This window comes from Boleophthalmus pectinirostris, unplaced genomic scaffold (genome assembly GCF_026225935.1).
Source record: "Boleophthalmus pectinirostris isolate CB_2022bp ecotype Guang Dong unplaced genomic scaffold, ASM2622593v1 HiC_scaffold_20, whole genome shotgun sequence".
Lineage (NCBI taxonomy): Eukaryota > Metazoa > Chordata > Actinopteri > Gobiiformes > Gobiidae > Boleophthalmus > Boleophthalmus pectinirostris.
The window spans coordinates 9614779-9637445 of NW_026571153.1; the positions used below are offsets into that span (position 1 = coordinate 9614779).

Below are 22667 nucleotides of genomic sequence, written 5' to 3' on the forward strand. Positions count from 1 at the left end.
CAAAACACAAAATTTAGGCAGAGTTCTTCTCTCAAACTCTGTTCCACCTTGTGATGTCATGTGGTTATATAGGAAGTAGGGATGTAACGATATGAAAATCCCTCGATATGATGTTTTCGCGATATGCATCTCACGCTTCGATATTTAATTTTACTGTTATGAATTTTTGTGTTTATTTTCTGGTTAAATAATGTTAAAACATTGACCAGAAAAAACATGATAAATGTATACAATCTCACAATCTCATTTATTGAATGAATGAATGAATGAATGATACTGTATTATGTGTTCAAGTTTGTTTAATAAAAATACACAGCAAACAATATTGTGTAATAAGGCAAAACATTACAAATCCAGTGCTGAAAAAATATCTAATATTCATTGTAAATGCTGCATAGAAGCAAACAAGCACTGCCTGTATGATAAAAGGAAGACAGGAAAGTTGGCAAAACATTTAAAAATACAAATAACTTAAACCAGCAATTATATGAAAAACATTTTAACTTATAAAATATTATTAAAATAAGAAATCATTAATGTGCATTGTCATTTTTAGCTTGTTAACATTAAATAAATAATGTTAATGACTATTACTAAGAGCTTGCATATTTTACTGGCTGCATATTGGTTGCATATTGAAAAGTACATTTTATTCACTTACATCTTTAGTTAAATAAAATTACTTTGTCTTACACTGTACATTTTGAAAAAGTGAGATTTAGGCCATGTTATAATGTAACTCAATGTATGTATATATGTAATGTAATAATGCCTAAAAACATACCTAGAGTTGTGTTTTGTTTCATTTTTGAAGAACACTTTATTATTAGTCTGTCAACGTCTTCAAAGCTCAAAATGCTCTGTTCCACCTTGTGATGTCATGAAGCAGAGGTGAGGACTTGTAAGTCGTGACTTGAACTCGAGTCAGACTTGAGTTATTATTTTTAGGACTTGAGACTTGACTTGATAAGATGGACTAAGACTTGGGACTCAACTTGGTCTTGAAGGTCAATGACTTGGGACTTGACTTGGACTTGAGACCTGTGACTTGAGAAGACTTGATGCTTCCACAAAATATACAGTATGTTTTTAGCAAATACTTTTCTGTTTGCAGTTGATAAATGCGGCGCTGAATTTTACAGAAATAAACTGGAGCACGTCTGTCCCACTTCTCTGTTTGGATGCAACTGAAGTACTGTGATATGGCATCATCAAATGTACTACAGTAATATGCAGTACAATACAGTAAAACAGAGGGAACTACAAAGAACATGATGCTTCCATTTCAGTGCAGACTACACGACAAAATAATGAAAAATAATGAATTCTTTCTATTTTGACTGTAATGACTCACACTAAGATTTTGTCAAGACATTTAAAAAGAAATACTAGTATTTCTAAAACTCTTATATAAAATTACATACATATATAAATATACCGTGACAATTTAGTTTAAAATTCATATAAATTGCGAAAACCTAAGCTATATTTGGTACTTTTGTTTAAAGACTTAAAATGACTTGAAGCTCAAAGCAGTCAACTTGAACTTGACATGGACTCATGGGCCAGTGACTCGAGACTCAACTTGGACTTGCCTGTCTTTAACTTGGGACTTGACTTGGACTTGAGGTCAAAGCCTTGAGACTTACTTGAGACTCGCAAAACGACTTGGTCCCACCTCTGTCATAAAGTGGCAGTTTTTCACATCTAAATATGCAGGATTTGCGTGTTAAATATGTAAGAATGAAACAAAAACACAACTCCAGGTGCTGTGCTAAGAATCCAAATTATAACATAGATAAAAAGTGTCATATGGGCCCTTTAAGCATCACTTTTTCTTGCCACCTCAATAGAATCTTCCATCATCGTCGTGTCTGTGCTGGCGTCCACGATCGTCTGCTGCCCTCTTGTGGACGAGCGGATGGCCTGCAGGTGAGACATGGAGATTTGCCTGAGGTCTCTATGATCTACTCGGACTGGAATTAACTTCTCTCCAGACCTGCTCCTCTGAGGACTGTAGCTTTTGAGGAAAACAGCTCTTTCTCCAAATGCTGAAGTCTTTCTTGCATCTTCTGAAGTTCACCGTTAGAGGCCATTTCTGCAAAAAAAAAAAAAAAAAAACAGAAACAGAGCGATGTAAGAAAGAAGATGTAAGATTTGTCCTAAAGTGTTGATCTTGGTACTAAACTCTGTCAAAAAGTTTTAAGAATCGTCTGTAAACTCAAGAAAACAACGCTGACCACTATAAACCTCTGATTGAAATTTTTATAAAGGCATATAAATCAGAAGTTTCAAGGGAAATAATAACCAAATTATATGAATGCATTAATAATCTGGCCAACCATTCTACTAAATATGTTAAAAATAAATGAGAAAGGGAAGGTATTTTGCTCTGACAGATGAAGAATAGAAAATATATATATACATTCGAATGGAGGATCACAAAATCACATGTCTGGAAAGAATCATATTACTCACATCAAATTTGGCGTTTTTATGAGACATTTTATTACTCTTAGATCTACAAACATCGGTGTTATCCTCACCTTTGAGTTGGCTGAGCAGGAGCTGAATTTGTCTCTGGTTGTCTCTGTGCTGTTGCATGAGTCTTCTGTCTGTGTCCAGGGCCAAACGCTGCATGTGCTCTTCCAACGCCCTTAAAGCTCCGTCCTGCTCTGAACTCTGGAGCTTCAGCTTCTCACATCGCCACAGCAGCACGCGCTCTGCCTCACGAAGACGCACCACCTGAACAAGGACATTTCACCACATGAGATATTACATTAGTTAGTTATACTGTTGTTCTCGTATTTCATCGTTTTATAAGTGACCACTCAGTAAAATGTGAGTAAAGGTTTGCTGGTGGCCACATGTCTCACAGTAAGAAGGTTCCGGGTTCAACTCATGGCCGCGTTTGTCTGTTCTCCCTGTGTCTGGATGGGTTTTCTAGCCAGGCTGGCGCCACCTAGTGCCTCTGCTCAATTTCATTTCTCTCCAGCGACTAGATCAGGAATCGGAATACACTAGACGGTTTACAAGAACCCCGGAAGTTGTAGACCGTGCACCGGCCAATCAGCGAAGAGATGTGAAGTCATGACGTCAAACTCAAGCCTCTGTCTGTGTCCCTTTTGTGATACAGCACAACACTAAACAAAGCGGTCGAGATGGATGTAGACGAAGACAGACATTCTGTGTTGGCAACGATTCCCGAGATTGAGGATTTAAAGCTGGAACAAAGAGAATGTTTGGTGAATTTTATCAAGGGGAAAGACGTTATTGCCCTTCTTCCTACAAGATTTGGTGCATTACATATGGCACGACCAAATTGCAGCGATTGGTTAAATAAAAAGAAGTACCTGCCTACCGTTGAGCGAACGAATCCTAATGCTGCAAGGTCAGACGGTTTCCACGATGTGAAACCGGCTGATGAATCAGGCTATTGGTTTCCCCCATCAACCCAAAACATCCACTATAGGTCAAATCCTCCAACTAAAGCTCTGACCAAGACTAACTCAAGATCTGGAGATGGGTCCCACTGCTCCTGACATGTTACCTTGGTTGAATTGAAGGATGGGTCAAACACAGAGGACAAATTTCCCCATGTAGAGAATAAAGTGTTTGCCTGATTCTGATGTTTTTGTTGTCCCTTGTGATTTTTTTTTGGTTTTGTTTTTTTGTTGTAAGCAGCCTTATTTGTTTTGATAAAGATGGACCACGCATGTTCCTGATTGGCTAATCCACCTGTCAATCACATCCATCTGAAAACTGGGAGATTCACCAGTGACCAGACTCACATGTTCATAAATTATTAAAGAAGTATTTATTCTGGATCCCAGGCAAATAAAGTGTACTTTTATGAACTTTTCTGATGGTGGTTAATCACCTGCTCATCTCCATAACTCCATAACAAACATCAAGTCATCTCAACCATTAACATTTTAGCAGCCAGTTAATTAAAACATACATTGATTTAATTCCCCGTGTAGTGTATCCATGTCCCTCCCTCACCTTGTTGAAGTAGATGATGAAGAGCTCTGTGATATCAGGTGGGCTCAGCTCCCTTAGCCTCCTGCGCACACTCCTCATGTTTGCGTCTGTGCTCCGTCTGTGAGAGGAGGGTTCAGGCTCAGACTTAGACAGCCTCTCCTCTTTCCTCTGACTCGACTGAGATTTAAACTTCAGAACAACGTCCAGAGTTTCTATGGCCTCCTCCAGCTCCACGAGGCTCTGCTCCTCCTGAACGTCAGAAAAAACAAACAAAAAGATGAGTTATTTATTTGTCATTATAGAAAACAACATTGGTGTAAACAAGAGCACGTGTGTCACGTGACCTGACTCTGGGGGTGCGTTCAGGGGCAGTACAGTGTCACAGACAGACAAATTACTGCAGATAAATACTGATGCTGTACCACATATTAGGACATTTATCTGTCTGTAAATTAGATTAAATGGACACAATATAGAGTTTAAGCTTTATGATGAGGTATAACACGTCCACGTCGACTATCAGTAATTGTTTAAATTCCAATTTGTGAAAATAAACTTCCTGACACATACAGCAGGAAGAGTAAAGTAATTTTGACTTAAGAATACATTTTTTACTTTCAAACAGACAGAATGTGGAACACAGCTGAGCTTTGAAGACGCAGACAGTCTAATAATCCAGAATCACTCAAACATGTGTGAATGAAACAAAACACCACTCCAGGTCTGTTTTTGAGGAGGTAATAACATTTTAAAATGGCTTAAAGCTCACAAGAGTCAATTTTGCACAGTGGACCTTTAACTGATGTGGAAAATGTTATTGTCTGACACTGACCTTCATCTGGTAGTGTTCTCTCAGGTGAACACTGCAGTCGGGGGACTTCCGGTGGCGCGGTCTGTGCGATGGACGTGTAAAGCGTCGCTCTGATTACAGCCTGGCGTATATCCCCAAAATTCGAGGATTTTTTACCATATATTAGTCATTGAAGTAAAGATGAGTGGGGATAGACAAATGAGGGGAAAGTCCGGGACAAAGGGACCTACGGAGAAGAAATCTTACCCGAGTTCTAATACTGCTAGCCTAGCTAGCTTGAGCGATGCCGAGAGCGAAGCTAATGTTAGCCCTATGGCCACAGACAGCGCTACCATTCGCGCGATTATGAGTGAAGTTATGGCCAAGGGCTTGAACGATCTTAAATTACAGATGGCACAGGATCTGGCGGACCTTCGGGAGGTAATCAAGGGGGATATTAAGAGCCAACTAAATGACATGAGCATCAACATGGACCAGAAGTTACAGACTGCTACCAGCCAGATTGAGGATGCTACACGGCGCTTAGAAGAGGTTGAAAAAAACGTGGCTGGAGCAGAAAAGTGGGACTTGGCCGTGAAGGACACATTGCTTGAACTCTTAAACAACCAGAGGGATTTACAGGCTAAGTTGTCTGACCTGGAAGGGCGCGTCCCGGCGCAATAACATCCGAATTTACGGCGTCCCAGAGAACACCGAGGGTACATCGGTGCAACGGTTCATTGAGAGCTTTATAATGACTGAACTGGGGGAAAGCCTGGGTGTCCAACGGGGCACCGAGCTTGGTATCGAGCGGGCCCACCGAGCGTTGGGTCCACAACCACCACCCGGTGCACCCCCGCGCTCCATCGTTATCCGTTTCCTGAGGTTTACAATAAAAGAGAAAGTTCTTCAATCGGCCTGGAAAAAGCAGATGCATGTTCAAAAGAGACGCGTCTTCTTTGACCACGATTACGCGGCAGATGTGCAGCAGAAGAGAAAAGAATATGCCCCGATAAAAAAGGTGCTGAGAGAAAATCAGATTCGCTTTCAGACACCATTGACGAAGATGCGGATCCATTTTAGCACTGGGGCTGTTACTTGCAATGACCCGGGTGCCGCTGCTGAGGAGTTGGAGAAGCGGGGCTTCTCGGTTGGTCCGATTCGAGTGAAAAAGCCCGGAGAACACACCGCGGACATCCTGACCAAGCTTGTGCCATGGCGCACGGCCGGCTCCCGCCGCGCTGGTCCTGAATACCAGGAGAGCATCAGAGAACGGCTGCGGGGATTTCAGAGGTGAACACTGCAGTCCTGCATCAGTTTGTCCATGTTCTGCTGTAATTGCTGTCTCTCCGCCTCTTTCTCCCGGCTCATCTCCTCTGCGAGTGACAGAGCTTCCTGAAAAATAGACCATATGAATAAAACATATTTGAACTATAGTCTAATGCAGTGTAAAGGCTTTTAGTGCACTCTGTAATTGTTTCTGGTGGAGGATTTACTGTCGGCTTCATGGACATGTTATCGGTATGCTTGAAATTACAACTCTACTGTTGTCAAATCTGTACTTTGTGTACCTGATTTTTCAAAAGTAATTTGTCACATTCCAGTTACCACTACAGCCCAGTGTTGACCTGGAGCATAAAACCAAAACTTCTGCCACCTCCTCTCCCATTCTCTCTCTCTCTCTCTCTCTCTCTCTTTCACACACTCTGTCCTCCAGCCTGCCACCCCACAGCCACCGCTCTTTTCTTTCTTTTTATTTCCACACCTTCACACACTTAAAACATGATCTCACCGAGTATCACACACACACCCACAGCACATGACACACACACACACACACACACACACACACACACACACACACACACACACACACACACACACACACATACACACTGACTACAGCCACACAACTATAAAATAACTATTGTTATTTTTAAAGAAATGCCCTTAACAAGGCTTAAACCTCTGCCGTTTTCACCCTCCCCTTCTTTACTTGAATTCACAGGCATCGACTTTTTGGCCATTTGCAAAGCTTTTGAACAACTTTTTCAGAGAGAGACATGGAGCGGGGAGGACCACCCTCTACATAAACAACCAATCAGCTCTCATCCTCAAAAAGTCATACAGTGACTCACAAGGTAATTTATGAGAAATAAAGTGAGGTACTTCAGCTTTAAGTAAAAGTACAAAGTGAAACAACTCATTCTATACAGTATTTTAACAGTTTGAACTGTTTTTGTGGGTTTAGAAAGGAGCAGAGACAGAGGGGGGACCATATCGTGGGAAAGCTCACGATATGGTGGAGAGGTTCACGATTAGGGATGTAACAATATCCAAATTTCTCCGTACAATATTTTCACGTTATACATCTCACGGTGCAATATTTATTAAAAACTGTTAATATGCTACTTTTTCCCTTTTTCCTCTTAAAATGCCTTGACAAGACTTAATCCAAAGAACTAAGACTTAAAAGTGCTTAGAACTGTTATTTCTTCTTGCAGTCTGCACTGAAATGGAGCAAAGGATCATGGTCTATGTAGTTCCCTCTGTTTGTCTTAGCTGTTGCTACACCATAACCCTTAATTTAAGCAAAGAGACTTGTAATTCGATATATTGTGATGATCCACGATATTATGAGAACTTTGACGATACGATATCACGATATTTCGGTTATTGTTACATCCCTACAGTGAGTATTTGTAATCTCTGTAACACTTCCATTGGAACTAAACACTAAATCCATGTTCTTGCCTTGTCTTGAATGTTTCACAGTGTGGCATTAAACCTTTCTATCTTCATGGAGACCAAACCAGACCGAATTACAGGTCAAATCTGTGGAGAGGCGACCTGGTTCAGTCCTGGTTCAGTCCGCCTTTGCAGTTTAAGTCACGGAAACAGGAAACGGCCGTTATCCGTTTTTTCCATTATTCATTTAAACACAAAATCGAAAAATGAAAAAAACAAAACAATCGTTATCCGTTTTTTCATTTTGGTTTTGGAGACAAATAATGAAGAAAATAGTTGTATTTTTCATTTTCTTATTTTTGGTTTTATATTGAAAAACAAATGAACAAATGATACACGGATTTTTAGGTGTTTAGTCCCACTTGAAGTCGTTTTAGACCAGTACTGTGGGGGACACTGAACAAAACGTAAAATAAGGATCCTCATTTAAGATTATCATCAAAACGTTCATTATTACTCTTTATTGATTCCCCGATACCTTGCATCTGTGCTCCTCACTATGTTTCGTCTCCATAGCTTCCCATCGTGCCGTGCTTCCTTTTTGGTCCGCGCGGTTGGAGGACAGAGGACGGTTTCTCATGTGACGCGCTCTAGAAGCAAACCGCAGCACGCTCAGGGTTTCGGTGAAGTTGCGCTCCGACGGGCTCACGCACGCGATCATCAGCGTGTGAGCTCGTCCTTCCAACGAATCCCGGAGCAAACGCGTGAGCTTGGAGTCTCTGTAGGGCATGTGCTTGGGGTTGGGCTTCGGATCGGTCAGTGTGCGGATGACGTTTCCGAGCGCGAGTAATCCTGTGTTGATGTGCACGGATTCTCTGAGGCGCAGGCCCGTGTTGCCGGTTTTGTCGGCGCGCTCGGACCCGGCCAAGTCGACGAGGTGGAGTTTCGACGTGTGCTCGAACCATTCTGAGGTGGTCGGGTCTTGGACGCGCTGGTGCAGCTGGAGCGTGACGATGGCGTGCGAGCGGCTGGACAGTTTGTTCATGCCGGTGGGGCTCGTGTGGCGGCGGGCGTTTCCAGTGGCCAGGGCGCTGAAGATCTCTACAGCCGAACACACCTGCTGCTCTATGGCCCCGACTACAACTGTGGACACAAACGGGGAAACGGAGCAGGTTAATGATGAGTTCAGAGAAGTTCATTGTTCATTGTTGGAGAACATTTTACTCAGAGCCTCTCCACAGATCTGACCAGCAGAGGTGGGACCAAGTCTGTGTTTTGCCAGTCTCAAGTCTTTGACCTCAAGTCCGAGTCAAGTCCCAAGTCAAATACAGGCAAGTCCAAGTCGAGTCTCGAGTCACTGGCCCATAAGTCCAAGTCAAGTTCAAGTCGTCTGCTTTGAGCTTCAAGTCATTTCAAGTCTTCAAGGGGTAGTAGTGATAAAGTGTTAGTAATCAAAATGGAAAAACAGTTATATTTGTTTCCCGTGTCACCTGCTCAGAGATAACAAACGGAAATTAGGATTTTTGCAATAATCTGATATTTACACTGTAACAGATGTTCATTACTAGGCACTGTCCCTACGAAATAAAGATTAAAGTAAAGTACCAGTATTTCCTCTGTCCTCTCTGATGTACAGGGTCTTGTTGACGGTGGACAGCTCCAGCAGGTCCCTCAGCTCTTCCATGTACAGCTCCAGATATGAGAAGGTCAGCGTGTAGTCCACCACGTCCCGACTCCCATCCAGCAGACAGAAAAGGTCCTGGGCCACACGGTTCGTCAGACCACCCTCCTCTGGTGAAATCACAACAAACGATACATAAACAACTTTATAAGTCTGTATAATTGTACTGCAACTGTATACTGTTCTAGTCATTTACATCAAACTCCTAAACGGGACCACAGACCGCTCGTATTAATCACAGGTTCCTGAAAATGTGCTGTTTAAAACTTATATATTATATAAATACCTTGTTTTTGGTGGTATCTTGTATGGCAGGTAAATAGATTTCCTCAGGAGCAGGCGTTAGCGTGGCTATCATACTAGCGCCAGTCATTGAAGGGGTCCACTGGCATTTCCTCAGTACTAACGTCATCCACAATTAGGTCTAAAACTTCTTGTGCAGACAGGTCCTAGCTAGGATTCCATAATTCCACCGTAAAAACATCCAAATGTTGTCAAAAGTCACCCCGACCCGCACTTTCCTGTGCGTAATGCTCTTACGCACAAAATTGCCTCCCCCTCTGGGCCCCTTACGCAGCGCCTGTACACCCACTAAACTTTGACCAATCACGGTGTTTCATACACCGTTGGAAAGCTCTCATTGGCCAGAACACGATGATACCCACATTTTTCTGATTGACAAAAGCATCAACGAATAAGACGGCGGAGAAATCAGGAGGGTGTGCTTTTACGCACACGGGGCTCTGACGAAAACCTGCCTTCTGTGGAGAGGAGGGAGGAGAGAGAGGGACGAGCGCTGTTGTTTTCGTTTCTATAAGAGCTCCGGGAGCTGACGTCATACGGCACGTCACGCACTAGGTGTCGCCATTTTGGCAGTAATCGGCAGATCGGCAGACTCGCGGTGGTGGAGAAAGCTAAACATGGTTGATAACTGTTGTGCACCAGGTTGCACAAATAAACGAGGGAAAAAGAAAGGTACGTCTTTTTACCGCATTCCTAAAGATGCGGAGAGGCGAGCTAAGTGGATTAGCGCCATTAAAAGAGCCAGGAGCCAGCAAAAGAAGACTGAAAGATGGGACCCCCCAGCTGTTGGATTCCGCTTGTGCAGCGATCACTTCATATCAGGTAAGTTACCGAATAAAAAACTTAGTAACATTAGGGTCTTCATTATTAAATGTGCTATCATTGTGGTTTCTGACCAGTTCAATACTACATAGCTAGTTATTATAGCATGTAATTTATGGGGCTAAGCTAAGCTAGCAAGCGCTAACATAGTAAACAAACCCAGTTGGATACTGAAATGTTTCTATTTATTTTGTAGGGAGAAAGAGTGATAATCCATGGAGTCCAGACTTTATTCCATCTATTTTCAACTACGTCCCATCTCCAGAGAAGAGGAAAATAAAAATGAGACTGGAAGTTTTCAACAGAAGACAGAAAGCAAAGCTACAAAAGATGGAGCAGACAAAGCTATCTGCGGAAGCCATCTCTCCCAGGTGAAGATATCAAAGTACTTCTAGTATTAAGCTGACTCTGAATATATGTTAGGCCTCTTCATCTTCTGTTGCATTTTAGTGGCATTTGATTTGTCTGTTACTGATACTATTGTACTTCAAATAATGTGGAAATTACACAATTCACGGTACGTTGAATAAAAGATAGTATATACTGCAGAAAACAGAGTGATTGACATAAAAATTACAAACTGGCATCAGTAGTGTATACATTAACACATACATTAACTCTCAATATACTACTTTTGTTTTTTCACTAGGGCATCAACCGACTGTCCCCAAGAGAGCAGCAAGGATCCTACCGTACACCAAACTCCCATCACAGAGCCTTTAAATGAATCTACCCATGAAGAACCTGGAAATGATGTCCAGCCTGTTCACCATGATGATCCAACAACTCCACCATGCAGCACTGAAACCTGTAGGAAATACGTCCAATCTCTTGAGCAAGAATGCCAAGCTCTGAGGACTGAAAATATGTTGTTGAAAGAAAAAAATAATAGGATTACAATGAATGAGATGACCTTGCATAACAATGATAAAAGGGTTAATATTCTCACTGGTTTATTGACATATTCAATTCTTATGACAATTTTTCAAATTGTGGCTCCTTTTCTCAAACTTAAATCTGATGTAACATGTTTTCAGCAGTACATATTAACTTTAATGAAGCTTAGAATGAACTTGTCCTTTGACTTTTTGGCTTTTTATTTTGGCGTTGACTCCACCACTGTTTCAAAGCTCTTCAAACACTGTATTAGTGTGATGCATTGTAGACTGGTGCCAAGTCTAGTGTTGTGGCCTGACAGAGAAAGTTTAAGAAAATCTCTTCCATATGCATTTCGAAACAGTAGCTTTGAAAAGACAGTTTGCATTATAGATTGTTTTGAAATATTTCTAGAGAAACCCAGTAGATTGCTAGCCAGTGCTCAGTGTTACTCCTCATACAAATCACATCACACATTGAAATATTTAATTGCAGTTTGCCCTCAAGGTTCCATTTGTTTCATTTCCACTGGATGGGGAGGTCGCACAAGCGATAAGTTAATTACAGAACAAAGTAATTTTTTATCTCATGTGCTCCCAGGAGACATAGTTTTAGCAGACAGAGGTTTCTTGGTTAAACCATCCACCCGCCCGCCGGCGGGCGATTTTCCAATAAAAAATGTTCACTCTGTATATTCACCTTCATTATTGTTTTCACTACTGGCATGCCATACATCGTTTGAAAGCTTAATTTGTCAATAAAAAAAACATATCATTCATTTTATGCCGTACAACGAGCCCAAAACGCTATAACTTAAAAATTCACATCATAAACAAAGAATAAGATACGCGTTTCTTACTTTGAGCCGGTTCTGTCGGTCCAAAACGCGTTCAATCCATGAAAAGTTGTACTCAATAAGTCCGTAATAATCCACAGAAAAAGAATATCAAGTTGTTTTTCCAAAAAATAATTCCATGTGGGGAAATAATCCAGAAAACCGTCGTCCGTATGAGTGGATGAATCCGTGAATGAAAATATTATGTCTCTTCTCCGCCTCTTTCTCCCGCTCTGACTTCCCTTTCTCTCCCGCTCTTGGGTACGCTTGTTTTCCTCACACTCTTAGCTTCAAAATGAGACCCTCCCCGCTGTTGTCGGTGGCGGGTTTAGGTGGGACAAGCCGCTGAAGAAGCTAACGCACTCACGTACTTTCTGGCTTTACGCACGCGTCATCAGTTTGCTTACGGGAAATCTCTTCAGTCATTGGATCTTCCAGAAAGTGATTGACATATTATTTTAGCCTATCACCAGAGCTTTCAAACGGTGGGTGGGACATCCAGATTGTATTGGAAACGGACCCTGTGTTTATAAGCGTAAGGAGAGAGGGAGACAGGGAGCAGTGCGAGCGGTGCTATAGAAGGCAGATCTTCCACTTGGAGGACAATTTTGGCTACTTTTAGTTTTTTTTTCTTGAGAAAACATGCCTAAAGCTCAGAAGAATTAGTATTATAATAATAACAATTATTATTATTTTTATATTATTATTATTTTGGCACAAATTTGGCAATCTTGTGCCGAATTGTCATTTTGTTTACACAAAGGCTCACAGCATCAAAACCCTTTGTCTGAAATTCTACACAGTTGTTGCCAACAACTTGAACAATGAGTGTAGTGAGTCACAAATGCCTAGCATGAAGTATGCCCAAGCTAAGGCCTTTATTTTTTTCTATTTTTTTTTTTTTCGAAGCAAAAAAATTTTTTTTTTTTTCAATTTTAATTGACTGTACTGTAGGTTAGGCAGCACTCACAGTCTTCATGTACATATCTACAGAAACTAGAAGGTCTAAGCTTTAAAATGGTGCCTCACACAAGCATGTGGGTTCTAAGGTTTTCTTTTAATAAGCTATGGCATTTGGGTATGTCTTACCATTGTGCACACACCAAAATGAGGCGGGTGGTAACAGGTTAAAGAGTCCATTCAAAGATGCCAAGCTGAATTAAAGATTCCTGCATTTACTCGTGGAAAGAAACAGTTAGATCCCATTGAATTGGAGAATACCAGATGTCTAGCCTCTCTTAGAATACATATTGAAAGAGTAATAGGAGTTCTCCGTCAAAAGTACACAATCTTGCAAAACACTGTCCCCTTAAGTTTCACAGACATTGAGAGAGAAAATGATGTGACCTACCTCGATAAGATTGTGAGTGTATGTTGTGCACTTACAAATGTGTGTGAATCTGTGGTGCCCTTCGAGTGATGGGGATGTAAATGAAACTAATGTGACTGGCTACAGAGGTAAAACGCCCTAAATTTCACACTGTAATCATCAGAATGATATATGATATACATCAGAATGGTAGAGAATGATAGATGTTTGGGCTCACTTAGAATCACATTCTGTTTCTCTTTACAAATCAATCTGCAAATCCACCCTTTGTAACTGATTTCAACCCAACCAGATACTTGTTGTGGCATGTTTGACATGAATGACGTACCCATATTTCATATCCCTGATTGCTACAAATACTTAGTAATGATGGGGAAGAGAACAACATTGGTTTAACAACTGTTTATTCATAAATAATATTGTACAGTTTCAAATACTACTGTTTACTCATTTCACAGTCTCCTCACAAATTTTTTTTTCTTTTTTGGGCATTGATTACTTTTCGGCAGCTGGGACATACCCACTGTTTAGGGACCCTTTTCATGTGAAGGCAGGTTTGATGAAACTTTTTAACTGAACAAAAACCTGATGCACAGACCAACATGTTTCCTGCCTCTGGCTCACGGCAATAGCACCACTGTTGTTGACTATGATCAGCAATTGCCGCTGCTGCTGGTTTTGGTGCAGAAAAATACTTGGCAAACAGCTCTGGAATGATACATTTTTTAAAGAACTCACAAGCACATTCCAGTTCTTTCTCAAAGAATTCTACATCAGGTGTGACACGTTCAACAAAAGGTGAAGAACTTTCCCTTTCAGTCCATAGAACAAAATCACAGTATGGTTTGTTAGTAACAAATAGCTGCATCTGCACTTGATAATAGTATGCATGGTCCCGCTTCAGTCTAAATTTTTTCTTGTGCATCTTTTTCAAGGCAAAAGTGTGCTACAGAATTTGCTGCCTCATTAACAGAAAGGTCCTTCACAGAAAATGGGCACTTAATTTCTAAGACACCTGAACCACAGCAGCTGCAGGAAACATATCCATCAGGTGAGGCCCCAATAAATGGGTGCAGGGGTGAAATCCTGAATCCAGCTGCTTCTACCAGGACGTCCGTGTGTGAGAGACGATGCTGCATTTCATAGGATTTTCTTGCAAATCCCTCATGCTTACATCCCCATCTTTGAAGAAACAACAGTAACATTAGTTTTGGACAATAGTAACGCCACCCACATTGGTACCTCCCTGTTCTTTCAAAAAGATACTACTTGGTTTTACACTCCTGCTCTTTTAGAATAGTACTTCCTGGATTTACCCTCCCTGTTCTCTGCACATATATCACCCTAAACCTTCCTGTACATACATCACCCTAACCCTCCTAAATTTTACACAATGCATGCCCTATTTTACCCTAACCCTTCTATCCTCATGAATACCTGATAGGCTCATTGGTGAAAGTATGGGACTTTGGGTAGCATATTTGTCTTATCAGAGACACTGCAGGATTTCTGACGTCTGTCTTTGTGGCTGCTCTGAAGGTAGATCCTGTCACCCTACCACTCCTTTGCTCAAACCAGATTCTGGACTTGGACTGGGCTCGGGTCTCCTCCTCTACAATATCACTCTGAAAACATGTCAATCCAAACCGTAACACATTTACATTTTAAGTTAGCACAGACTGTACAAATGGAGTTCATAACAGATTTTAGATTTCAGTTATTAGCTCCTGTTATAATTTTCTGTACCTGTTCTTTGGTCACAATTATGCCTTCAAATAGTGCCTCTGCTCGGTCTTGTAACTCTGCCAGGCTGAGGTCTCTTGCCTGCTTGTCATACAGGTTGGTGAGGGGTTCTGGTATATCCAGCTTGACAGCCTTTGGCATGTAGGATGCTGCGTACTCTCTGACAACAGATAGAACTGCTGGTTTGATGGTCTGTCCCTCTTGTGTGCGGCATTGGGAGAGGTTGTAATAGAGCTGGGCTTGCTCAGCAGTAGTCAGAGGTGGGACAGCTGGGGGAGCAGAATGGACTTTCAAAGATTTCACTTTTTTAGATTGTTGAGAGTTGTTAAAAATTATGTCCTTGCCCTGCTGATATTCCACTTTCTTTAAAGAGTCCTCACTTGGAGTGCCCCACTTACACTTCTTAGATGTAACAGCTATCTCTTCTTTTCTTCTACTGTTATGCTGCCATATGCTAAACAACACAGCTGACACATGGGAGCAGCTCTCACCAAGTCCAGCTGTGCAATTGCAGTGGGCTCCCAACACAACCCCATCATTCCATACCACCATCCATGGCTTTAACTGAGGATCATTAAGCCTTTGGGAATGATTAACCTATAAATACAGTACAAAATGTTAGCTAACTTGGTTGAGTACATGAAAAATACAAACTAGCAACAGATAGCCAGACGCACTGCATCGCGTTAGCCAAGCTAATGTAAACAAACAACCCGAACCTCTACTAGCCATGCTAACGTTACACTGCCTATTAATATGACACTTACCCTTCCAGTAATGATGCAGCAATTTTTTGCTTGAAGATTCCATAGCTGGATGTTCGTTACAAAGCCAGACTGAGTCCATTTGTAACCCTCCAGGCTTTTGTAGGCTTTAAGAGAGTCCCCCGAGTATGACGATGGAAAGTTTACCAAGTAATTATAGATGTCCGGATACTGCAGATCTGGGACGTCTTCTTCAGCGGATATATTCTTAAAAAGCACCCCGGGGGCATTATAAGGGTCAGTAATATTTAATCGATTTAATTTTTTTATATAAAGCTCAATATCCTGTGGATTAAAATGAGCTGAGTACTCCGACGGCTTGAAAGCTTCAGCGGTGGCGCTATCCATGTTTACTGCCAAAATGGCGGCCCGCCCACCGTGAGTCACGTGGGGTCCGGAGCTCTATAGGGTTTGATTACCCACAGAATGGATTTTTACGCAAATGGCAATTATTTCAGATGAGAAGAAGGCAAAGGTAAGACAGAAAAAAATCACTTTGGCTTGATTTGACTGCTACTTTTTTCTGTGTTTCTGGGCTGCTTGCTTGGGGATAGTTTGAGCTAGACGCCAGTGGTTGGTACCGTTGTATTCAGCGCGAAGGCAGCTTTCTGTAGGTATATGGGTTGTTTGCATTGTTTGGAGTCTCGAGTTTGTTTTGAGGCAGAAGTTGTAAGATTGTCAGACAGTAGTTTTTTGATACATGATGATATAGAGGGCTGCTGTTTGAGATGTGAAGTGCTGTGGTGAAAATGAAGTGGATACATTGTTAGCCGTGCTTGTGCTGATTCCAACGGTGTATAACATGATAGCATCGCACTCAGTATGTTGAATCTACACATGTACGAACTTAAAAAACAAGGACTTGCCCCCAAAAATGGGGGCTGTGGAGTTTAAGAGGTTTTTAAATTAACAACAACAACAACAACTGTAGTTTAAAAAAAAACTGTAGTTAATTGAACAAAATTAACTACAGTTGTTTGATTGAATAAAAAAACAAACAAAAACAAATAAATCCTGATTATTTAGTGCCATGGCCCATTATTCTGCTATTATTCCAACAGAATCTGTAATTAAATTAACAACAACTGTAGTAGATCTAAAACATATTGAAGCAACAGTATTATTTTAACTTTTGTTCCAGCTTAATGGAGTCAGGGTTTATTATTCCTACAATATAACTTCTCTGTTCACTTCAAATAACAGGTCCACTCCATACGCACAAAAGGCAAAGGTCAATGGACACTTCTGCCCCGTGTCATCCTCTTAGTTGCCCCACTGTGAGTCAATTCAGCACCATTAGCCCCATAAACGTCCTTTGTATGTTTTTTTTTTTATTTTTATTTTTTACTTATCTACTCACCCTGTCTCCCTCCATTCATCGTGTAGGTCTTCCCGGATCCCGTTTGCCCGTAGCAGAACACGGTCACGTTGAATCCGTCCAGCAGCGCGTCGAGAAGCGGCCGCACGCACTTCTCGTACACCGCGTCCTGGCTCGCCTCGGGTCCGAAGGCGTGGTCGAAGGAGAAGCGTTTGCTGGAGCCGAGCATCACCTGCGAAGACCCGGGAACGACACGCACGCACACCCCGTCGCCGTGGAGCATCTCTTTGCGCTGCAGCGGGCGGATTCGCACGGCGACTTTCACACAGACGTTAGCCATTTACGCCCGATATTTACACTCACCACGCCGACAAATATCACTACCGGCGAGTTTAAAGCGTCGTAAATGTATAAAAATACCCAAAACGACTTTGTATATTCGCGTCGCAAAATCCTCTAAATGACCGTTACCGTCGCTTGGTACAGTTGCTAAGGGAGAAACTTTGAACCAGCTCACGTTTGTTGTTTCCCAAAAGAACAAACGAGAGTACAAACGTAAACTAAAACTACATGTGTGAAAAAGCGACAGCGCCCTCTACCGACGCAACATGGTATGTACAGTTTAGGAATTTTAAAACGAGTTATACAAAGAAGAATGAACTTGGGGTTAACATTGAGCTCAGCCCATTGACTTGAATGGGCGGCCATTTTGGAAGCAAACCGCAGCACGCTCAGGGTTTCGGTGAAGTTGCGCTCCGACGGGCTCACGCACGCGATCATCAGCGTGTGAGCTCGTCCTTCCAACGAATCCCGGAGCAAACGCGTGAGCTTGGAGTCTCTGTAGGGCACGTGCTTGGGGTTGGGCTTCGGATCGGTCAGTGTGCGGATGACGTTTCCGAGCGCGAGTAATCCTGTGTTGATGTGCACGGATTCTCTGAGGCGCAGGCCCGTGTTGCCGGTTTTGTCGGCGCGCTCGGACCCGGCCAAGTCGACGAGGTGGAGTTTCGACGTGTGCTCGAACCATTCTGAGGTGGTCGGGTCTTGGACGCGCTGGTGCAGCTGGAGCGTGACGATGGCGTGCGAGCGGCTGGACAGGTTGTTCATGCCGGTGGGGCTCGTGTGGCGGCGGGCGTTTCCAGTGGCCAGGGCGCTGAAGATCTCTTCAGCCGAACACACCTGCTGCTCTATGGCCCCGACTACGACTGTGGACACAAACGGGGAAACGGAGCAGGTTAATGATGAGTTCAGAGAAGTTCATTGTTCATTGTTGGAGAACATTTTACTCAGAGCCTCTCCACAGATCTGACCAGCAGAGGTGGGACCAAGTCTGTGTTTTGCCAGTCTCAAGTCTTTGACCTCAAGTCCGAGTCAAGTCCCAAGTCAAATACAGGCAAGTCCAAGTCGAGTCTCGAGTCACTGGCCCATAAGTCCAAGTCAAGTTCAAGTCGTCTGCTTTGAGCTTCAAGTCATTTCAAGTCCTCAAGGGGTAGTAGTGATAAAGTGTTAGTAATCAAAATGGAAAAACAGTTATATTTGTTTCCCGTGTCACCTGCTCAGAGATAACAAACGGAAATTAGGATTTTTGCAATAATCTGATATTTACACTGTAACAGATGTTCATTACTAGGCACTGTCCCTACGAAATAAAAAAAGATTAAAGTAAAGTACCAGTATTTCCTCTGTCCTCTCTGATGTACAGGGTCTTGTTGGCGGTGGACAGCTCCAGCAGGTCCCTCAGATCTTCCATGTACAGCTCCAGATATGAGAAGGTCAGCGTGTAGTCCACCACGTCCCGACTCCCATCCAGCAGACAGAAAAGGTCCTGGGCCACACGGTTCGTCAGACCACCGTCCTCTGGTGAAATCACAACAAACGATACATAAACAACTTTATAAGTCTGTATAATTGTACTGTAACTGTATACTGTTCTAGTCATTTACATCAAACTCCTAAACGGACCACAGACCGCTCGTATTAATCACAGGTTCCTGAAAATGTGCTGTTTAAAACTTATATATTATATAAATACCTTGTTTTTGGTGGTATCTTGTATGGCAGGTAAATAGATTTCCTCAGGAGCAGGCGTTAGCGTGGCTATCATACTAGCGCCAGTCATTGAAGGGGTCCACTGGCATTTCCTCAGTACTAATGTCATCCACAATTAGGTCTAAAACTTCTTGTGCAGACAGGTCCTAGCTAGGATTCCATAATTCCACCGTAAAAACATCCAAATGTTGTCAAAAGTCACCCCGACTCGCACTTTCCTGTGCGTAATGCTCTTACGCACAAAATTGCCTCCCCCTCTGGGCCCCTTTTTGACTTTATGTGGAAAAACAGGACACATTATTTGAGAAAGGCTGTTGTTATGAATCCTTACGACAATGGTGGACTTAACTTTTTAGATTTTCAAACTCTAAATAATACATTTAAGATAAATTGGATAAAGCAAGTTTTCAGAAATCCCACTTCTATTTGGAACACTATTCCTTCATATTTATTATCAAAACTAGGAGGCATGAACTTTTTTCTTATCTGTAATTTTGATGTTGATAAGATCCCTGTGAAAATGTCTGCTTTCCATCGTCAGGCTTTTCTCTCATGGTCTCTCATCTACAAGCATAATTTCTCTCCTCACAACTACTTGATTTGGAATAACAAAGACATTTTGTATAAACATAGATCTCTCTTTTTGGATTACTGGTTTCAAAACAACATTATATGGGTTGACCAACTATTTAATGAGGAAGGACTATTGCTTACATATAGAGAATTTCTTGGAAAATATAATATTCCTGTTACTCAGGGTGACTATGCAAAAGTTTTTGGAGCCATTCCCTCAGGTGTGTGTATGTTATTTAAAAATGTAAGTAGGATTGATACTGAAGAGCTAACTCTTTCATCACTTAAAGACTTCCCTGCAGGGAAGGTTTGCCTTACCAATAATCCTATCAATAATAATCGAGCTGTAAGAGCTATGTTTCAAAAAGAGTTATTAGTAAAACCCAAAGTCGTTTCATACTGGAATATGTTTGTGGATGACATACCATGGAAGAAAGTCTGGCTTCTACCCAACAGGTATTTAATTACTAACAAAATAAAAGAAGTATCCTTCAAACTTATCCATAGGTTCTACCCAACTAAAACTTATATCAAAAATAGATTTAAGAAAAATATTGATTCTGAATGTAGCCTTTGTGAAGAATGTCCTGAAACTGTTGTGCATCTGTTCTGGAGTTGTCAAACTGTAGTAATTTTTTGGCAGAAATTGTGTGACTATATTCACAATTACATTGATAAACACTTTATTTTGCATTGGAAGAATGTATTGTTTGGCTTGTTTGATTCTCAATTACAAAAAAATTCGGTCTACCTAATTAATCTATTATTATTAATGTCAAAGTATCATATCCACTCATGTAAATTTTCTGGTAAGAGGCCAACCTTTGTTGCTTTCTACAATAGTTTCAAACAATACATTTCAATTAAATTCTCCAAGAAACAGAAGGCACTCGAGACTGTGGAGATCTGTCAGCTCAGCTCTGAATGTTTTCACTTGAACTCTGACCCCCCTAGTTAGTCTTTTTGTTATTTTACTTTTTATTTTGATTTGTTTGTACATGTTGTACGATGGAATTGTTTGGATGGTAATCACAGGTCTTTGCGCACTGCTGGATGTATACACTTTGTCTTTCAATAAAATAAAAAAAAACTAAAAACCGTCGCTTGGTACAGTTGCTAAGGGAGAAACTTTGAACCAGCTCACGTTTGTTGTTTCCCAAAAGAACAAACGAGAGTACAAACGTAAACTAAAACTACATGTGTGAAAAAGCGACAGCGCCCTCTACCGACGCAACATGGTATGTACAGTTTAGGAATTTTAAAACGAGTTATACAAAGAAGAATGAACTTGGGGTTAACATTGAGCTCAGCCCATTGACTTGAATGGGCGGCCATTTTGGATCCTGGGGGCTTGGGGTGTGAGCCTAAACCCAGTTTTGTAGATATTTCATTAATGAGATAATTATTCTTATTTTGTGTGATTTAATATTTACTTAAAATGCATAATTTTTTGGTATTTTGGTCATTCTTTATGGTTAACATGATTACTTGTTACAAAATAATTTGATCTATTTACATTTTTCTTTCAATTAATTATTGCTAATGTTAATCATAAGTTTACTTAAGTAATGTTTAATTTTTGTATTATTTTGTGGTCTATGGCTCTTTATTTAAGCCGTGTGCAGGTTTTACCATGGGAGGGTGGAGAGGAGCCAAACAGTTTTTGACCTCCTGTCAACTATACGTTAAAGTTCCTCTTTTTTGTTTGTATTTGTATGTCTGTGAATCCTCAGTAAACTGCACTTGGATTGCTCTCCGTGGATTCTTTTATTTTTGAGGCATTTTAAAAGGTGGAACAAGGTGCGCAAAGCGTCAACTATGGCTTCACAATTGTTTGGACCTTACATTAATTGTGTTGAATAAAAAAAAAAAAACATGGACAGATTGTGATTTAAAGCCTAAACATAAAACTAAGCTACAATTTAATTTCTATTTGTATTTGCTCAAACAGTGAGAGGTACAGGACTACATTCATACCATACTCCAGACATGTCAAACTCAGGTCCGCAATATAATTATATTTGGCCCGCGTATTAGAGCTGGCCCACCGGCTACAGATAGAGTATAGAGACATTATGTTATTATTTAATATTCTGCTTGTTCTGGAATCAATATTTAAGCAAAACTATTATTAAACTTTTATTTTAATAAGAAAAGGTTGAACATTACATATCTCGAAAGAAGAGAAAACATGCAGATGTTGTTGAAATTTTTCAATGAATATTTAGTTTCGCCCACAACATAGTCCCAGTTTATAATTTTGGCCCTCGGTGAATTCGAATTTGACACCCCTGCCATACTCCATAAAGATTCACCATTTTGTAACAGATAATACTCCCTACAACTGTACAACAACTCACCCTTATGTAACGGATAACCCCATGTCAGGCGTCTCCAACCTGTATCTTGGGAGCTACCAGTAACTCTCCACTCCATTCCAAGTAGCTCCCCAAAGGGTGAAGGAGTTAAAACATATTACACTGAATAATTCAAATATGATCAATCACATGTCTGTTATCATAGGAAATGCCAAATATTGTGCACTGATATATTGATTTATTGTTTCTGTTTATAAAAAAAAAATGTGTTTCTCACCTTCCACGGTGGTAGGTCTCTCTCACCCTCATTCAGCTCGGGTCCTCTACCAGAGGCCTGGGAGCTTGAGAGTTCTGCGCAGTATCTTTGCTGTTCCCAGTACTGCACTTTTCTGGACTGAGATGTCCATTGTTTTTCCCGGTATCTGTTGTAGCCACTCTTCCAGTTTGGGGGTTACAGCCCCGAGTGCTCCGATCACCACAGGCACCACTGATGCCTTTACTTTCCAGGCTCTCTCCAGCTCTTCCTTGAGCCCCTGGTATTTCTCTAGCTTCTCGTGTTCCTTTTTCCTGATATTACCATCGCTTGGTATTGCGAT

The 22667-nt window shown here is 41.3% G+C and overlaps 4 protein-coding genes across 4 annotated transcripts; 1 reads left to right on the plus strand and 3 right to left on the minus strand.

The window, feature by feature from the left end:
- Positions 1-413: 413 nt before the first annotated feature.
- On the minus strand, positions 414-17739 carry LOC129409891 (kinesin-like protein KIF27). The gene is made up of 8 exons (XM_055156814.1): positions 17177-17739; positions 9068-9253; positions 8001-8605; positions 6076-6169; positions 5873-6021; positions 4006-4227; positions 2547-2745; positions 414-2098 (listed from the first exon to the last, which is right to left on the minus strand). The coding sequence occupies exons 1-8, from the start codon at positions 17472-17474 to the stop codon at positions 1983-1985; spliced, it is 1869 nt and encodes a 622-aa protein (XP_055012789.1). The 5' UTR covers positions 17475-17739; the 3' UTR covers positions 414-1982.
- Positions 9999-13743, plus strand: LOC129409806 (uncharacterized). Its single transcript, XM_055156567.1, has 4 exons — positions 9999-10268; positions 10465-10639; positions 10918-11776; positions 13106-13743. Exons 1-4 carry the CDS (start codon positions 10064-10066, stop codon positions 13397-13399), a joined length of 1533 nt encoding a protein of 510 aa, XP_055012542.1. The 5' UTR covers positions 9999-10063; the 3' UTR covers positions 13400-13743.
- LOC129409807 (uncharacterized) lies at positions 13697-16180 on the minus strand. Its single transcript, XM_055156569.1, has 3 exons — positions 15820-16180; positions 15056-15649; positions 13697-14491 (listed from the first exon to the last, which is right to left on the minus strand). Exons 1-3 carry the CDS (start codon positions 16162-16164, stop codon positions 14480-14482), a joined length of 951 nt encoding a protein of 316 aa, XP_055012544.1. The 5' UTR covers positions 16165-16180; the 3' UTR covers positions 13697-14479.
- Positions 17648-22189, minus strand: LOC129409892 (kinesin-like protein KIF27). The gene is made up of 3 exons (XM_055156815.1): positions 22114-22189; positions 18803-18988; positions 17648-18336 (listed from the first exon to the last, which is right to left on the minus strand). The coding sequence occupies exons 1-3, from the start codon at positions 22187-22189 to the stop codon at positions 17648-17650; spliced, it is 951 nt and encodes a 316-aa protein (XP_055012790.1).
- Between the last annotated feature and the right edge of the window lie 478 nt (positions 22190-22667).

What these genes read in the sequence shown, in the direction of transcription:
- LOC129409806 (XM_055156567.1), top strand. Translation starts at nt 10,064, where the DNA reads ATGGTTGATAACTGTTGTGCACCAGGTTGCACAAATAAACGAGGGAAA. An exon ending in CAGCGATCACTTCATATCAG is followed by an intron (nt 10,269 to 10,464) that starts GTAAGTTACCGA and finishes TTTATTTTGTAG; the next exon opens with GGAGAAAGAGTGATAATCCA. An exon ending in TAGCAGACAGAGGTTTCTTG is followed by an intron (nt 11,777 to 13,105) that starts GTTAAACCATCC and finishes GGGTGGTAACAG; the next exon opens with GTTAAAGAGTCCATTCAAAG.
- LOC129409807 (XM_055156569.1), bottom strand. Translation starts at nt 16,164, where the DNA reads ATGGATAGCGCCACCGCTGAAGCTTTCAAGCCGTCGGAGTACTCAGCT. An exon ending in GCTGCATCATTACTGGAAGG is followed by an intron (nt 15,650 to 15,819) that starts GTAAGTGTCATA and finishes CTGTATTTATAG; the next exon opens with GTTAATCATTCCCAAAGGCT.
- LOC129409891 (XM_055156814.1), bottom strand. Translation starts at nt 17,474, where the DNA reads ATGGCTAACGTCTGTGTGAAAGTCGCCGTGCGAATCCGCCCGCTGCAG. An exon ending in GTGAGGAGCACAGATGCAAG is followed by an intron (nt 6,170 to 8,000) that starts GTATCGGGGAAT and finishes TCTATTTTTCAG; the next exon opens with GAAGCTCTGTCACTCGCAGA. An exon ending in TCATCATCTACTTCAACAAG is followed by an intron (nt 2,746 to 4,005) that starts GTGAGGGAGGGA and finishes GTCCTTGTTCAG; the next exon opens with GTGGTGCGTCTTCGTGAGGC.
- LOC129409892 (XM_055156815.1), bottom strand. Translation starts at nt 22,189, where the DNA reads ATGGAGTGGAGAGTTACTGGTAGCTCCCAAGATACAGGTTGGAGACGC. An exon ending in GGGTTATCCGTTACATAAGG is followed by an intron (nt 18,989 to 22,113) that starts GTGAGTTGTTGT and finishes TGATTTCACCAG; the next exon opens with AGGACGGTGGTCTGACGAAC. An exon ending in AGAGGACAGAGGAAATACTG is followed by an intron (nt 18,337 to 18,802) that starts GTACTTTACTTT and finishes TTGTGTCCACAG; the next exon opens with TCGTAGTCGGGGCCATAGAG.